This window comes from Myiozetetes cayanensis, unplaced genomic scaffold (assembly GCF_022539395.1).
Source record: "Myiozetetes cayanensis isolate MyiCay16 unplaced genomic scaffold, myiCay2020 scf28, whole genome shotgun sequence".
In the NCBI taxonomy this organism is placed as follows: Eukaryota; Metazoa; Chordata; class Aves; order Passeriformes; family Tyrannidae; genus Myiozetetes; species Myiozetetes cayanensis.
In genome coordinates this window covers 4,403,062-4,419,144 of record NW_026087499.1, presented here as the reverse complement: position 1 = coordinate 4,419,144, position 16,083 = coordinate 4,403,062, and the positions used below count along the sequence as shown (strand labels likewise).

The 16,083-nt window shown below is 51.0% G+C and overlaps 3 protein-coding genes and 1 long non-coding RNA gene across 6 annotated transcripts in view; 2 read left to right on the top strand and 2 right to left on the bottom strand.

The window, feature by feature from the left end:
- Nucleotides 1-935: 935 nt before the first annotated feature.
- MAD2L2 (mitotic arrest deficient 2 like 2) lies at nt 936-6,079 on the top strand. Its single transcript, XM_050322201.1, has 8 exons — nt 936-1,944; nt 2,175-2,293; nt 2,845-2,916; nt 3,730-3,830; nt 3,946-4,040; nt 4,145-4,218; nt 5,194-5,286; nt 5,574-6,079. The coding sequence occupies exons 1-8, from the start codon at nt 1,824-1,826 to the stop codon at nt 5,613-5,615; spliced, it is 717 nt and encodes a 238-aa protein (XP_050178158.1). The 5' UTR covers nt 936-1,823; the 3' UTR covers nt 5,616-6,079.
- A 225-nt stretch (nt 6,080-6,304) lies between these two features.
- LOC126643673 (F-box only protein 6-like) lies at nt 6,305-9,542 on the bottom strand. Its single transcript, XM_050322202.1, has 5 exons — nt 9,127-9,542; nt 8,397-8,523; nt 7,573-7,668; nt 7,103-7,238; nt 6,305-6,634 (listed from the first exon to the last, which is right to left on the bottom strand). The coding sequence occupies exons 1-5, from the start codon at nt 9,383-9,385 to the stop codon at nt 6,488-6,490; spliced, it is 765 nt and encodes a 254-aa protein (XP_050178159.1). The 5' UTR covers nt 9,386-9,542; the 3' UTR covers nt 6,305-6,487.
- A 64-nt stretch (nt 9,543-9,606) lies between these two features.
- On the top strand, nt 9,607-15,207 carry FBXO2 (F-box protein 2). 3 transcript variants are annotated; one of them, XM_050322199.1, is made up of 6 exons: nt 9,607-9,696; nt 11,132-11,409; nt 12,515-12,641; nt 12,739-12,834; nt 13,146-13,281; nt 13,696-15,207. In XM_050322199.1, the coding sequence occupies exons 2-6, from the start codon at nt 11,160-11,162 to the stop codon at nt 13,828-13,830; spliced, it is 744 nt and encodes a 247-aa protein (XP_050178156.1). In that variant the 5' UTR covers nt 9,607-9,696; nt 11,132-11,159; the 3' UTR covers nt 13,831-15,207. The 3 variants fall into 3 exon arrangements, with proteins under 3 accessions (XP_050178156.1, XP_050178157.1, XP_050178155.1); XM_050322200.1 differs by lacking the exon at nt 9,607-9,696 and adding an exon at nt 10,127-10,470; XM_050322198.1 differs by lacking the exon at nt 9,607-9,696 and having other exon boundaries at nt 10,127-11,409.
- The window catches only part of LOC126643674 (uncharacterized), a 49,634-nt gene continuing 43,310 nt past the window's right edge, over nt 9,760-16,083 (bottom strand). The window contains exons 3-4 of the long non-coding RNA XR_007629790.1: nt 11,209-11,363; nt 9,760-9,950 (exon numbers count right to left, since the gene is read on the bottom strand). This is a non-coding gene — a long non-coding RNA (uncharacterized LOC126643674). The remainder of the gene's footprint in view (nt 9,951-11,208; nt 11,364-16,083) is intronic.

The following is a 16,083-nucleotide window of genomic DNA, read 5'->3' as shown; positions in this document are numbered from 1 at the left end:
TGGGGAGGGACAGAGGGACCGGGGGACAGGGAAGGATCGGTGGGACAGGAGGGACAGAGGGGACAGGGAGGGATCGGGGGACAGGGAGGATCGGGGGGGACAGGGAGGATCGGGGGACAGGGAGGGACAGAGGGGACAGGGAGGGATCGGGGGACAGGGAGGGATCGGGGGGACAGGAGGGACAGAGGGGACAGGAGGGATCTGGGGGGACAGGGAGGGATCGGGGGGACAGGGAGGGACAGAGGGGACAGCGGGGTTGTGGGGGGACAACTGCTCGGGGGGTGGGGGTCGTGCCGATGCGGGTGCCCCGCGGGTCCGGGAGTGCCGGGGAAAGGCGGTGCTGAGTGAGCTGGAGCGGGCCCGGGGGTGACGGGCACCCGAGCGGGCCGGGCAGCGGGGACGGTCCATCCTGCCCCGGGAGCCGGGCCGCGGGCAGGGCACGGCCGGGGAGCAGGGCCGGCTGTCCCGGGAGCACGGCCTGTGGGCACGGGGGGAGTTGCAGATGATGGATTAGTGTTATGTGATATCCCCCATCCCTCCCAGCGCCCTGCAGGGAAGGGTGGATGTCTCGGGATGCTCTTCCCCCACTGGGGCCTCTCTTTAAGGAGGGGTGATGTTTAGGTGAGGATGTGAACCTAAACCTCTGAAAACACAGATCGTTTATGCTGCTCACACTTTTGTACAAGTGTGAGAGTCACTGTGGCTGGAGGGCTAGAGAGATGCTTAGGTATCTTAATTTTATTTAGTGTAGCAGATCATGGATATTCCAGGAAGTCTTTGTATACAGTGGTGTATATATATATATACATTCCTGATTTTAAGAAAAGGGAAATGAGCTCCCTGTTTTGTGAAGGTTAAACTAATTCTTTGTAAGTCTGAAAAATGTGGTTTGTTGCAGCTGAAACAGCTTTGAAAATCGGTGTCTAAAGAGCTGATTGGAATCGTTTGTGGGTTCAGCAGAGGTCTCTGTAGGACACTGGTGGAGCCAGGGTGCTCCAGAGGCATTTAAAGACATACACAGCTCATCAGGAGTGGTGCTGGTATTGGTGGTCAGTTTTCATGAATGTGATGAATGAGTGTGGATAAAATAGTGAAACAAACTAAAATTTCTCGTAGGTAATTATGTACACTGTGGCTTAAATTGTGTAAGGCACAGACTCCACCCTGTAGGGAAAGCTGTTGGAAAGCTGAACCCCAGTGTGTGCTGTTTGTTGGCAGTGATACTCAATTTGGCACAATAATGTGCTGCCCTTTGTAAGTGTCACAAATTTCAGGCTCTCCAGGGAAGTGGTCATGGCACCAAGCCTGTCAGAGTTCAGGGAGCATCTGAATGATGCCCTGAGTCACATGGTTTAGTTTTAGGTAGCCCTGAGAGGAGCAGGGAGTTGAACTCCATGAGAGACAGACTCTGAAGCTGTTGCAGTGGCAGCAGATGAGAACCTGTGTGGTGATGTGTCAGTGGAAGATGCAGCTCCAAGCCTGGACAAGTGTTGGTTCATGGTGCTGTTGTGGGAATAAACCCATAAAACTGAGAATTTCTTGTGTTAGAGTAGGAAATGGGGGCTAGAAAAGGAAAGGAACATGAAGCTTTAAAAATACCAGTGTTTCTTGTGCTACTAATAAGTATTGGTGTGAACTTCCCCGTGTCCCAAAAAGAGAGAGAGAATGGAAAAAAAGCAGGAATGAAATGATGGGTGAGCTCTCAGTTGGAGGTGTGAGCCAGAACACTGTGGTTTGTGCACTGCTGGTGAGCCCTGAGGGCTGTGGTTGCACAGGGTGCTCACACCTCTGTCTGTGGGCCAGCAGAGGCATGGGAGAGGTGGATGGTTCCATGGGCTGTGTTCATAATGCAGCAGCCAGAGGATAAACGTTGCTTTTGTGGTTACTTCCAGGGCCTGGGGAAGATGACAACCCTCACACGGCAGGACCTCAACTTTGGGCAAGGTAATGTGTTGTGCTGAGCTGCAGCTGATGCCCCTGTGAGCCTTCTCCTTGGCACTGAGTCTTGGTGGAGGGTTGGTCTATCCCTAAACCTCCTGCAGCTAAGGGGATGCAGGTGAAATTTATGTACAGAAAAAAAAAACCAACCCTTTAAAAAAATTCCTCTGAGTCTGTGGTATTGCTCTGCTTCCCCACCCCACCCCACTCCAGCGTTCTTTACTTCTGTTTTTCAGTTGTTGCAGATGTTCTTTCAGAGTTCCTGGAAGTGGCTGTTCACCTCATCTTGTACGTCAGAGAAGTTTACCCCATCGGGATCTTTCAGAAGAGGAAAAAATACAACGTACCTGTGCAGGTAGGAGATTTTCCCAGAAGCTCTCAGCCACCTGGACAAGCAAAATAGCAAGGATTAGTCAACACTCACTAGTACCGAAAACTTGTTCTCTGGAAGTGATTGTTTTAATGTGCAAACTCATTTTTGAAGGGAAATTAGTTCCTGTCCTAAGGGAGAGCAGCCCTGTAGCTGAGGATACAGCAGTGCTCATGGAACAAGCAGGTCATGGACAGCAGTAGTAGAAGGCTTCCCCAGCTCTGTGCAGTGAGGTAACAGGAAAGCATGTTTCCTAGGAAGTAGGGATGGCTGGAATATGCTATTCCCAATATGCTGTTGTGGATATATTTTCCTGATAGACAACAACTGTGTGGGTGCAGTGATCTGCCTCAGCTGATTTAACCCTTCCCTGAAAGAATTGCCGGTTTGAATGGGCAACTCAGCATTTTTCACCAGTATTTGAAGCATGACTCGAGTGCCTTGTGCACACTGGTGCTTCTGTTTAAATCTCCCCTTTTAGCACTGTCCTGCTTCACATCAAACACAGCTCTGACTCCTCCCTGTGTTTGCTACAGATGTCCTGCCACCCGGAGCTGAACCAGTACATCCAGGACACGCTGCACTGTGTAAAGCCACTGCTGGAGAAGGTGAGAGCGAGTCAGGGACCAAAGTACTGCAAGTGGCTCTGATAGAAAGTAAGAGAGCATAAATACTCTCTTAATTGCAACCTTTATTTACTAATTTACCATATACACTATACTAGCCGATAAAGTTTGTAACAAAACTAAAACCAACACCCATAACCTTTTCTGGCAGTTAAGGCCTTGCTGCATCTTATACTTGCACCTGAGGACATATGTCTGTGTATTTCCAGTTACATCATCCTGCACTTTAACATTCTGCTTTTGAATCCATCCCAGTTTAAGCACCTGTTCCAGCAGAACAGTTTGAATGCTTTTGTAAGAGAGAGATGTGATCTGTGGAACATTCCAGGAGGCTGCTGGCAGGTTTTGTGTTCCTTGCTCTTTACAGACAATCTTAATGCATGTTTAGAAAACAGAATGAGGTCAGTTGTACACTGTGGTTGTACAAAGCTGCTCTGTTTGGCCAGTGGTCTGAGTGTTTCTTACCTCCCTCGGTGTCCATTCCTGAGTGATGCAGTGAGATGGCTGCATCTCCTCCTTTGTTCCTAAACAGGACCTAGAGAAACATACAATTTAGCGCACCCATCTCTCTCAGCCTTAGCCACAAGCTGTCAGTTTAAAATCCAGCAAGAAGTGGCTTTGCAAAAGCAATTTTTCTGATTGCTAAGAATAATCTGAGCTCAAGCTTTGGATAACTGCTTGTGCTGTGAGCCTCAACAAATACAGTGGGAGTGCACTCCCACTATATCAAAGCACGCTGGGGGCAGCACACAGCTTGTTTTAAGGAAGGGATTTTTCTAATCTTTGTTCTTGCAGAACGATGTGGAGAAAGTTGTGGTTGTAATCCTGGATAAAGAGCACCACCCGGTGGAGAGATTTGTCTTTGAGATCACCCAGCCGCCTCTGCTTTCCATTAGGTGAGGTTTCCACTCCTGCTTGCCCGTGGCATCCAACACCTGCCTCTGAGGGCTGTTCTGGGAGCAGCTCCAGGCCTTTGCTGCGTGCCAGTAACAACTGCTGTGCCCTCCACAGTTCTGAGTCCCTGCTGTCCCACGTGGAGCAGTTACTCCGTGCCTTCATCCTGAAAATCAGCGTGTGCGACGCTGTGCTGGACAACAACCCCCCAGGTAAACGCCACTGGGATCCAAACAGCCTGATGCCTGGCATTGCTTGGCTTGGCCCATCCCCTGGGAGCTGTCCCCAGAGCTGCAACCTGCCCTTTCTCTCTCAGGTTGCACCTTCACAGTTCTGGTTCACACACGGGAGGCTGCCACACGGAACATGGAAAAGATCCAGGTGATAAAGGTGAGTGGCACCTTTGGGCACCTGAGTGTCTGTGAGAAGCTGCAGAGCAAAGACTGGGCAGATCAGAGTTCTGGCCTCCCTGAGGTTGAGGCTGGCATGTTTTGAACATGTACTTAGTGTCACTTGATGCACTTCGCAGCTGTTCTTGATGTGGGTTGAAATGGTTTGTGCTGGTGAGGTGGGAGCATCCACCACACATAATCACAACTGCAGACAACAGCTGTTAGAGATTGTAACAACACTCACTGCCCAGTGCCTGCTCAGTCACTTAGAAGTGCTCAGACAGGTAGAACAGGTATTGAATTTTATCAATAAAAAGCAGCTCTCATCCCCCATCCACTGTGTGGATGGCTGATTCTGCAAAAGGAGCAAGGCAGGCTAAGATTCAGGTAACTATGGGGTTTGGGGGCATAAATAAATTTGAAAGTGTGTACAGATCACTTTCTGAAGCAAGAATTTTTAAGCATCCTTGCACAAATACAGGGAAACCTTTTTCCTGAGCCAAGTTATATTATGTGTCCTAAGGCACAATAAATAAAACTAGTGAAGTATAAAATTGTTTTAATGGCTCTGTACTGCTTAGCAGTGGAAACTGGGAGTGTAGTAGGCCAGGCTTTAAACTTCCAAGGCAGGATGGAAATCCATGCCCCAGGCATTCAGGAGCTGCAGTCAAATGCTGGTGTAAGGGACAGAAGAACATGGTAGCTCATGACAGCTGAGAGTGTATCTTTTAAAGAAGTGAGGTGTCCCTTTGCAGTAAGCAAAGAGGGCTGACATCACAGTTTGGTGCTGAGGACAGTTATGCTGAGTCTCAGGGCCAAGTGTGCAAGTGCTAAGTTTCACTGTTGTGGAAGGTCTGAGTTACCTGTTCCTTCCTCAGCCATTCACTCTCTCATTCACTCAACACTGAGGAGGAGCTCACCTTGCAGCACTGCCAGGCTCTGCCAGTAACACACCTTGTGTTCCTGCCCCCAGGACTTCCCGTGGATCCTCGCTGACGAGCAGGACGTGCACATGCACGACCCCCGGCTCATCCCCCTGAAAACCATGACATCTGACATCTTAAAGGTGAGCAGATCAGACCAAGAGGTGGCTGAACCTGCTGTAGTTCTGAGCTTTGCTCTCACACCAGCTCTGCACTTTGCTGTGGGGTGACAGCTTTAATGCTGCTGAGCAGTAGCTTAGCCTTGCAAGTGTCTGTGCCAGTAATCAAAGCAGGGCAAGACTCCTCATAATAAAATAACCCCCTGGTTATGGGGGAAGGTACAAACCCTTCCTATCCAACCTGTTGCAAGCATTTCCCCATCCACCTACCTGTACACCAAACAGGACTGATGCTGGTTTCTCCCCTCCAGATGCAGCTCTACGTAGAGGAGCGAGCCCACAAAGGCACCTGATTTCAACTCCCCCTTGCCTTCGAGCCTCACGTGATCTTCCAGCGGAGTAAGATCTGTCACAAACCATACCTTGAGAACCATCTCTTCAGCCAGCCTTCTGGTGAATGTAGAGCAGCTGCTGCCTCTTTATTTCAAGTGCTCTTACCACTGTATATAGAACTGACTTGGAATGTGGAGCCAGAGCCTGTTCCCCTGTTCCCACGTGTGCGAGTGAGTACAGGTGTTGTTATGGTGTGTCCCTGGGGAGTCAGTGCTTTGTACCAATCCAACTCTCACCTGGAGGGGCAGCTCCCTTGCACAGGGGCAGGGATGGACAGCAAGGAGCTGTTCCACGAGAGCAATGGACTCGTGCTAAGGGGGAGTGAGGCCTTATGTAGTGTCTGTCCACTGTGACTGTCCCAAGTAGTCTTCAATAAACATGAAGTTTTACCCCAGTTGAACTGGGCTGAGTCCTGTTCAAACCAGCCTCCCTTCTTAAGTGAAGTATTTTTTCTGTGGAGCTTTCACCACTTTCCTGGCACATATGTGGCCTACGAAAGGCTGTACAACCTTGGTCTCTCCCCTTTCCATGGGAGACCTCCCACCCACAGGTGGCATTAGCAAGGTGGAATTTGGTACAAGAGCCTGCCCAGCACCTCCTGCTTCCTCCAGGTAACAAGTGCAAGAACAATGTAGATCGAGGCTGGGCATTGCTTTAACATTTTATGTTGGGTTACACAGTTCAGTACAAACCAAGCTCTGCTGTGAGCAAGGAAAACAAGCTGCTTGTGTTTGCAGGACAAAGGAGACTCACCCAGAGAGTACAGACAAAAAGTGCACCTGAGGCCACCTGGTTACAGTCCTGAGGTAAAGCAAACCCTTTTATTGTGCCTTCACGAGAGCGTGTGGGGCCCAATGGTGATGCTGCTGTTTGTCACACGGACCCCATACCATCCTGCCCAGAACTGGGTGTCCTGCCCTCCGTGCTGAAAGAAGATGTGACGAACTCCTGCTGGGTAATTCCGGAATGTGTGGGAAATCTGGAGAGAAATAAGAGACTTCCTCTTAATTTGCCTAAATAGGCCAGCACTGACCTGAACCTGTCATGGGTTTGCCACTGACTTCGCCATCCTTGCACAGTAGTTTTAAAATGAGGGTTTTTGATCCAATAAAACAGCAGTCTGCTGTTGTGACTTAGTTATTTAGACAAAAACTTAGGTAAAACCCAGAAACAATTAAAAAGACTGAGCTATAAAGCAACACAGAAGCCCAGGGGATATTCTCTAGAAAATCCTGGGCACCTAAAAAGGAACTTGACTTGATCAGGGCACCACTGCTTTGGCATCATCAACAGTAAGGACTGACTCCTGTATAGAGGAGGACCTGTTGTATCGAGGAGGCTGAAGAGCAGAGGAAGGTCCACTGGGACTTCTGGCCAAGTAAGACTGTCAAGACTCAAATGCCACAAAACTGATGTAAACCTCCTGCCCCCCGGGGTTGCTGCTCACCTCTCTCCACTTGGCATCGCTCCACTGCTCGATGACCACGGGCTCGGGGTGGAACTCCTCCAGGACGATGTGATCGGCCGAGAGCAGCCGCACCGTGAGCTCGTACTGGCACCCGCAGTCGAACCTGGCGGCGTACCTGGGGAGGCAGAGGAACCAAGGAGCAGGGCTGTATGGACAGCCTTCCCTTCCCTGGGGGGTTCAGAAACAAGTCTCCAAGAAGATCCATGTCTGCACACGAGAAGGACTGTCATCCCCATAGCTATGGAGAAGTTCTACAACTTCCAGCTATCCCTTCCCGGGACTGCCACCTCCTTGCACCCCTTTAATAAGCTGAGATGTCGCTTATGCTTTACTCGAGAGCTACAACTCCCAAAGGATAAAGAACTGATTTTATAGCATGAAAAGCTCCACAGGCCTGGCTTAATTCTAGGCCCATGCCAGAAATTCTAGTTTTCAGTACATCCTCTTACCAGTCCTTGACTATGATTTCAGGCCGTATCTCATCCATCAGCTGATTTCCGTATCCTTCGTTCTTCAGAGTAATGAGCTGGGACTTGAGGCATAGCCTGAAACAGCCATAGAAATACTCTCAGTTCCTCAAAACACATCTCTTCCCTCTCACTGTCCATGTCCTTTCCCTGACAGATTTACTGCCTGCCCAGACCTGGAAGGCCCACAAACCTGACCTGGCTAAGGCCTGTCTTTCCCATAGCCAGAAGTAGATAGGGAAATGAACTGAATTAGCTTCACCCCCAGATAAAAGGGATAGTTCCCTACAGGCTGGATTAAGAGAGGTCCTTGCACTTGTGTACTGGAACCACTGCCTGGTGCATGTAAAAGCAGCTACTCCTCCTCTGTTGACAGCTTTTATTACACTCTGTTTGCATGACACACCTACCACTCCTGGAGGTTCCAGAGCTGTGACTCTGTCAGGTAAGTGCAGCTGATTATGTTTCCCAGAGCCTTAACCTTTGCCCATCAACTTTGGGAGAGGAGAATTATTGTAACGATAAAATCCACGTGGATGATTTTAACTATAAATATTTGTATTATTTTAACTATAAAAATTACAGAAGGTTCCTGGTAGGGACAGAGAAATTTGGCATATACTGTGATCAATTCTCTCAGCAGTACCCTGTCTCTTCAGACTTAACTGGTATAAAGGCTTAATTAAGCTCCTTCCTTTTCCCACAGCTGGGCTAAGGTTCAGTGACCTGCCTGAAGCTTTCTAACTGTGCAGACACACAGGGGGAAAGAGGTTTCCAGCTCCAGATTACTGGAATCCAGTTCTTACCCAAACGAAGTGACAAAGTATTTGCGTACTGTGGGGTCTGGCATCAAAGTTCCATGAGCTCCAGGCAGATTCTCAATTTTCCATTCATCTCCGTCGTTGCGGTCAATTGTCCAGTGCTGGAATTTCTCTACAAACACAGGTGTCCAAGATGAGGGTTAGGACCTCACTTCAGCTACCAGCAGGAGCTCTGCTTTCATGAAAGAGTCAGCTACAGGAGAATTCTATTAAGCTACTTGGAGTTTTCAGATCCACTGTATTTTTCCTACAACTGGAAGTGGCTCCTGTCATTAGGTTGCTTTTCATGTGGCTGTCAGCAGCTGGCACAGTAGGTAGCAGCTTTCTGACCATATCAGAAACTCATCATCAGCAATAAAATAAAATTACTGTAATCCTATTAGTCAAGTCTTTGACAACACAAAGTTCTCCAGCTGCCCAAATGTTTAATGCCAATACCTGATGGTTTCGTTACCACCTTGTACTTGCTGTGCAAATTAATTGTCACCACCTACAGTGCTGAGGCCTTGTGACTCCAGATTTTTCTGGCTGCAACCATAAAGTACTGGTAAATACACACCCGTCTAGCTACTGAAGTTCTATTGCTGGTGTTGAGCTGGATGTGACCCAGCAGAGCTCCACCAGCAGTCCTGCAGCTCCAGCAGTTGAGTCATGCAGGATACACTGACTCACTGACTTCTCGGAAACTCTTAAGTGATAAAATAACGAAACCAACCTTCAGCGCAGGGGTTTTTGATTAAGTTTCTCTTCAAGTGGCAGAGCATGTAGAAGACCCTCCAGTCGGAGACGCTCCTGTCCAGGCTCTGCTGATAAAACCCGTCGCGCTGGCACTTTCTCTTCCAGAGGGTGTTGAGGTCCACCACGTAGCGCCACTGCGAGCACACCAGGCGGCAGCTGCGGAGCAGGTCCCGGGCGGGCAGCAGCGACAGCAGCTGCACCAGCACGTCCTCGGGGAGGTCTCCGATGGTTGTCATGGCTGAGGGCGGGGGGAAACCGCAGCCCCGGGGCAAACAAACACGGGCTCCGCCTAAGGCAGGGGCAGAGCCATGGGCAGCCCGGCGGGCCGAGCCCGAGCAGCTCCGGATCGGAGCCCCGGCCCCGCTCCGGTCCCGACCTGCGCCCTCCGGCCCCGGATGTGCGGGAGCGGCCCTTCCGCGGGGCGGGCGAGGGAGGAGCGCGGGCGGGGCCGCCGGGCTTTATCAGGGCAGCCCGGACCGCCCTCCCCGAACCCGCAGTCCTGTGTCGGGACAGCCCAGCCCGCCTGGCCCCGAAGCTTCCAGCCCAGGTAAGAGCGCTCGGTGTCCCCCCGAAGCCCCTGCGGGTGTCCTGGGCTGTCTCCGGGGACAGACGGGGACACGGCACGGGGTGGGCGATACCGGGATGCGGATCGGTCCCCGGGGAGATGCAGACCGGTCTCAGGGAGGATGCTGCGAACCGCGGTGGGAAAGGGAAGGTACCTCCTCCCCTCTCCCGAGCGGGGGATGCTCGCTAACGAGGAGAGCGGCGGTGCTCCATCAGCACGCCGGGCCTCTGGAATTCCTGTAAGAGATCAAACCGGCGAGACTCTTCATGTTTCTAGTTTTGGGCTTTTTTTGTGGGTTTTTTGTTTGTTGTTTTTGTTGTTTTGTTTTTTTTTTAATTACGTTTTAGCCTTCAGGACTGTGGTGGAGGGTTGGAAGTGGAGGGGGTGGGTGATGGGGAATCACTAATGCTATCCCCAGAAAAGCCAGGGAATTTTAAATGACAGTTTGTCCCTGCTGGCTGCAGTGCAGATAAAGGACATGCAGTGCTCTGCATCTGAACATCTAGATTTAGGATGCTGTTACAGCAGTGACTCCCTATTTCTTCACTCCCTTGCCCGGTTTGGCACTGCTGTATTCCTTCAAGTCACATGTCAGGATATTTCCCCTCTGTTCCTGCTGCTCTTCCAGGCTTAATGACTCGTTCCTGAGGAGTTTGGCTGCATCCATGCAGTTCACTGCAGTCTCAGCAGCTTCCCAGCCCCAGGACTCAGCTGACACAACAGCAGTGTCACAGTGCATCCCTCACTGGTGACAGGGTCTGAATCTGCACACTCATCCTTCCTTAGTCCTGCAGCACCTGGACCTCAGGGCAGCACAGAGCTGTCTGGAGTCCAGAATTAGCACATGAAGTTAGAGCACGCACTTCTGACTGGATGGCTCAGGTTATGAGGCCATAGAAAATGGAATATTAGAGAATAGCAACTGAGTTGTTTTCAGCTGTGCTCAGACCTGTACTTTATACAGACTAAGGGGATTAAGTGCCAGCCCCCTGAGGGAAAACCTATCAGATATAGAATGAACCACTGCAAGGGTGGATGGCAAGATGCTCACTGCTGATATCTGGGTACTGCTCTGCAGCATTTGTTATCAGGGACGTTCCTAAAGGCAGAGCAAACACCCCTGTGCCTGCCTCTGCAGAGGAAATAATTACTAAGAAGCTGATTTTTGCAGCAGCAGAGGTTCTGGAAGGACTGATGCCAATCTGGGAAACAAACAAGCTGCCCACAGTTGCAGATGTCAAGTACTTCCATTTTGTGGGGGGATTTAACTCAGGGCTTTCACTTAGGACATAAAATATTCATCTGCTTCAGCATATTAATGGGTGTCAGGAGGCCCTGAGGTCAGGAAGAAATCTATGGCCCCAAAATCAAGCCTTCAAATAACACACTTATTTTCCCTTTTTTCCTACTGCCTCAGTCAGTGCCTGACACTGCTGAGCCCGGGGATGGAGTCCCTCCCTGAAGCAGTCCTGCTCCGAATCCTGGCTGCCATACCTGCAGTGGAGCTGGTGCTGGTGTGTCGCCTGGTCTGCTGCCAGTGGAAGAACCTGGTGGATGGAGCTGCACTTTGGATCCTGAAGTGTCAGCAGGAAGGGCTCACTGGGGCAGAGGCAGAGGAGGATGCGGAGAACTGGCAAAACTTCTACTTCCTGAGTAAGAAAAAGAAGAACCTCATCAAGAACCCATGTGGTGAAGGTGAGAGACAAGCACAATGTGCCCCAAGATTTCAGAGAGACAACCAGTCACTGAGAATTGAGCATTTCCACTCTTTGAAAATAGATCTTGGCTGCTGTCAGGTTGCAGAATTTTCTCCTTGCCCAAGAGTCAAATCACTCATTGCACGCAGCCAAATCATTTAATGGGCACGAAGGCCTTTGATAATCAGCCTTTGCAAAGGGCTTTGATTCACATTAGGTTTATATAACCCCTGCAGGGATCCAAATCGTGTTCGAGAGACAAAAATGTCCTTTGCAGAACCCATCCAATGCCGTAATGGTCGTGGCATCTGTTTCTGTGTTGCCTCTTGCCAAACTGTGACAGGAGAGAGGAAGCCTTTCCCTGCTCAGGGGCCTGTCTGCCCTCAGCTCACCAGCCCTTCAGGCTTCTTTCCTTGGAGCAGCTCAGGCAAATCATGTTTTTCCCCTCCCCTCACAGCCCACATCAGAGCTGGGCACACACCCCACGTGCCATTATTCTGGATCCATGAACTTCACTTCCCAGAGCCACAGTAGCAGTGAGCAGCGGTAAACAAGCCTCACAACCCAAGCAGCAGCAATTTCACACATCATAGACCAAAGCAATATCAACACAGCTTCTCCATTTTGTTCACAGATGACTTTCTGCAAGCTTTTCCAACATCCAGGCTCCCTCTGGCTAAGACCAGAGAAGCCCTGTGTTTAAGGCCTTAGTGCTTCTGAAAATACCACTTAGCGATTTAGGAAACAGAAATAAAGCAATCAGCATCTCTCCCCAGGCTGCTTCTGTCTTGTGACCACTGGAAGTGCTGATACACTGCTCAGAATACCTAAAAATCCTTTCCCTGGAGTACTTCCTTAAACAAACCCACAAGCACACAGCCATTTTGCTGGGAAATGCTGAAGTTTGGTAATACTGAGCTCAGCCACACTAAAGGTTTTTGCCTGACCTCCACTTAACATATCCACAGTCCACCGTACCAAATTAATGCTGTGTCTAACACTGAACCTTCACAAGCCAAAAGAAAGTTCCAGTGGGAGATGATCAGGTTCCCCAGGCCCACAGAAACTAAGACTCATCCAAGTCTCTTTTCTGCCATTTGCAGAAGACTTGGAGCACTGGGGAGAGGTAGAGAATGGAGGTGATGGCTGGAAAATTGAAGAGCTCCCAGGGGACTTTGGAAAAGAATTCCCTAGTGAAGAAGTCCATAAATACTTTGTTACATCTTATGAGTAAGGCTGCTTTCTTCTCTTATTTAGGGAAGGGAACATTTTTGGTTCCCCCCAGTCCCAGGAGAGACTGTGATGCCAATAACATCTTGTCTTTCAGGTGGTGTCGAAAGGCTCAGGTCATTGACCTTCGGGCTGAGGGCTACTGGGAAGAGCTGATGGACACAACCCAGCCTAAAATTGTGGTAAGAGACTGGTAAGTAGCAAGGATGCCTCAGAAGGCTGGCAGAGAGCCAAGAAAGAAAAGGAAGGGCAGAGAGGGCACATACCTTGTATATACTGGGCCTTAAAACCTCAGCTGCCAGGATGCCCTGGAAGGGGGACAGGGCTCACAAGCTTCAAACTGTTGGGGCACCTGAACTCCAAAGCCCTGGGGAGGTGGTGGGCTGGGGAAAGAAGCATTTCCACCTCAAAGCAAGGCCCCAGTGAGCTGGTGGGAGTGGAGAGCCCGTGTTCTGGCTCTCAGCAGAGCTCCCAGGTGGTGCCAGCAGCGGGGTGTCCCTGCAGGTACGCGGCACGCCGCGACGCCGGCTGCCTCTACGAGCTCTGCGTGAAGCTGCTCTCGGAGAACGAGGATGTGCTGGCTGAGTACAAAAGTGAGACTGTTACCATCCCACAGGACAACGATGGCAGCTGGACTGAGGTGAGTTGCAGCCGTGGGCTCAGCAGGTGATGCCCAACCTGCATGAATCGGGAATATTTTGAAGCAGAGGGAAGCAGGAAAGTTCTTCTTCTGGAGGAGGAGAAGGCTCTGTCATGTATTCTCTGGAGCCATGACCCTTTGATTAAACAAAGGGATTATACTGGAAGGCTACCTTCCAGGAAACTTGGAAACCTGCTGAATCACCACTGCAGGTGTAAAGTGAAGGAGATGTCCAGCTGGGAGAGGTTCTGAAAAAAATAACGGGATCAAAGCTCCTTCCACAGTAAATGTCCCCGTTGTTACCCAGCCTGGCAGGCATGACTGGGGCTGGGGGGGCTGAAGGCTCTGTGCACTGTAGGTTCATGGTGGTTTGATGCTTACCAACAACAACCCATTTTGTCTCTTGTCCCAAAGATCTCCCACACCTTCTCCAAGTACGGGCCCGGGGTCCGCTTTGTCCGCTTCGAGCACGGCGGGCAGGACACGCTGTTCTGGAAGGGCTGGTACGGCGCCCGTGTCACCATGAGCAGCGTGACAGTGGAGCCGTAGCCACGCTCAGCTGGGGCCTGCATGCTGGAGCTGACTTCCCTCAGGGCATCCCACGGCCTCTGGATGGTCTCTGCATGGTGCTGCTTCTGGCTGTAGAGCACTGGGCCCTTCTGCGTAGGAACGCGCCTGCAACGCGCCAGGAGCCACCGCCCAGCCTTCCTCGAGGGGACTGTGCAAAGAGTGGGGATGGATCTGAGACTGAAACAAGGCTCAGCCTCACCTCTTGCACTGATGATCTCCCATTGGACGGGACATGACCTAAAAGTCCTGCAGACCTTCTCTCCTGAGCCATTAACCCCAAGCCAGACACCCCTCCTGCCTGCTCCCAGACTTGGGCACTCCTCAACTTAAAGGGGTACTTTAGGCTTATTTTCTGGAAGGTAAAGAGTGGAAGAAAGTAGGAAAGAAAAACATGAGACCTTGTGTCTGAGAATGTACCAGGGAAACCCAGAGCCCTGTCACAGCTTTATCACCAACTGCCCCTGTGGCTTGCACTGAGAACCTTGGCTTCTCCCATTTACAAACAACAGATGTCATTGCTTACCACAGAGGGGCTCTAGCTTGGCTGCCAAGTGCTATTAGTTTCATTTTTAGTGATAATGCAAAGCAAGAGGGATTGGATCCTCTTCCCTTAAACTGTTCCCAGCATCCATTTATCAAGGCAAGTGTTGGGAACAGAAACCTGTCTGGTGTCCAACCCTGGGGCTTCATTTGGCTCCCTCAGACAGATGACAACCGAGAGTAATCGCTGGGAGAGAGAGAGAGATGACAACAACTTAGGGAAATGGGTTAGAAAAAACTGGGGGTGGAGTCCAGGAATGAATGAAAACAAACTCATGTGCCCCTCCCTGCCATGCTTCGTGCAGCAAGTGTTTGGTCCCCCAGTCTGACTCTGCAGGGAGGAGATACCCTGCACACACAAAGCTGGTTTGCCTCACTCCATCTCTGCAAGAAGTACCAGTTTGCTCCTCCATGTGCTCACTGACAAGACAGCACTTCACTCTCCCACTTGTGCCTCTTGATATCACTCAGGGCTGTGAATCCCCATCCTGAACAGGCCCCCGAGCTCTCCTGAGCCAAGCCTGTCCCTGTAGTTATTCCCCTGACAAGAGCATCCCCTAACAGGGCTGGCTCTTGTATTTTTGTGTCTCTGTCCATCTTCCCTCCCTGGGCTGCCACTTTGCATCCAAGTGCCCCTTTACCCGAGCAGTGCCTGCTGCTGCCTGCAGCCAGAGGAGAGAGAGCTTCCCCTGGGCACTGTGCACGCTGCTTCCCTGGGCTCCTGCAGGGCTGCCCCTGGGCACACAGGGCTCCCAAACCGCAGCCACGCCGTGCCAGAGCCCACACACCTAATAAAGTGACACTGCTGTGTGTGGATCTTCCCTGGTGTGCTGGGTGTCTGTGTCTGTGCTCAAGCACTCTGTTCAGTTATGTGGAGCCACATCAGCCTGTCCTACCCAAAACCAGGAGTCCTTGTACCTTGTGTGGTACCAGGAGTGTCCCTAAGAGAGGAACGTGCTCTGATCCCCAACCCCACAGCCTGGACCCGTCAGAAACGCTCCACGTGCAGCAGGTCTGCAGTGCAACAGCGAGCAGAAGTGAACTGAAGGCACAGTGAGAATTCATGCAAGGCACAGAGGAGGCCCAGGAGGGCTCCTACAAAGCCCAGTCCTGCCAGACACCCTCCAGGTCAACTGTCACTGGCTCTGCTGTGGGCTCAGCCTTGGCTCTGACACAGGAGGCACCAGAACCAGTTCACAGTTTACCTCTTTCCCCTGCATTCCCCCTGCACACATGGTCACACACTCCTGCTTTATTCACCACAGCCTTTACTGCAGCTGACTAGTTAATCTTCAACTCTCTGCCCACTTTCTGCCCCACAGAAAGTCCATCTGTCCCTAAGGAATCAGTGCAGTGAGGGGATCAATATTCCACATCTTGATGCAACTGTTAAACTGAACCTTTCCTAATCCACCACCTCAGAGTCAGGATAAACCCCAGGATTAAGCCTTTGGATATTGTGGCCCTTGTACTTAAGAGGGTAGGGCCGTGGTCCCCACTATGGGCTTATCTAGGCTGAGCCACTAAACACACAAAGCCTCCCCAGCAGCTCTGTCACCATGAACAGCTGCCTGGGGGCTCTCCCCCTCCCCATGCTGTTTGTGTTGGCTGTCAGGGGCATCTTGAAAAGCTGTCCTGACCTTCCCACTCCTGCCAAGAGGTGCTTTCCAAGGCACTCAGTGCCTGCACCCC

Excerpts from the sequence above, each read along its gene's own strand:
- MAD2L2 (XM_050322201.1), top strand. The coding sequence starts at position 1,824 with ATGGTTCCATGGGCTGTGTTCATAATGCAGCAGCCAGAGGATAAACGT. Across the intron at positions 2,917-3,729 it reads TAAAGCCACTGCTGGAGAAG|AACGATGTGGAGAAAGTTGT; the intron begins GTGAGAGCGAGT and ends TTGTTCTTGCAG. Across the intron at positions 3,831-3,945 it reads CCGCCTCTGCTTTCCATTAG|TTCTGAGTCCCTGCTGTCCC; the intron begins GTGAGGTTTCCA and ends TGCCCTCCACAG.
- LOC126643673 (XM_050322202.1), bottom strand. The coding sequence starts at position 9,385 with ATGACAACCATCGGAGACCTCCCCGAGGACGTGCTGGTGCAGCTGCTG. Across the intron at positions 8,524-9,126 it reads CAAAAACCCCTGCGCTGAAG|AGAAATTCCAGCACTGGACA; the intron begins GTTGGTTTCGTT and ends CTGTGTTTGTAG. Across the intron at positions 7,239-7,572 it reads GAAATCATAGTCAAGGACTG|GTACGCCGCCAGGTTCGACT; the intron begins GTAAGAGGATGT and ends CTGCCTCCCCAG.
- FBXO2 (XM_050322198.1), top strand. The coding sequence starts at position 11,070 with ATGGCCCCAAAATCAAGCCTTCAAATAACACACTTATTTTCCCTTTTT. Across the intron at positions 12,835-13,145 it reads AAAATTGTGGTAAGAGACTG|GTACGCGGCACGCCGCGACG; the intron begins GTAAGTAGCAAG and ends GTGTCCCTGCAG. Across the intron at positions 13,282-13,695 it reads ACGATGGCAGCTGGACTGAG|ATCTCCCACACCTTCTCCAA; the intron begins GTGAGTTGCAGC and ends CTTGTCCCAAAG.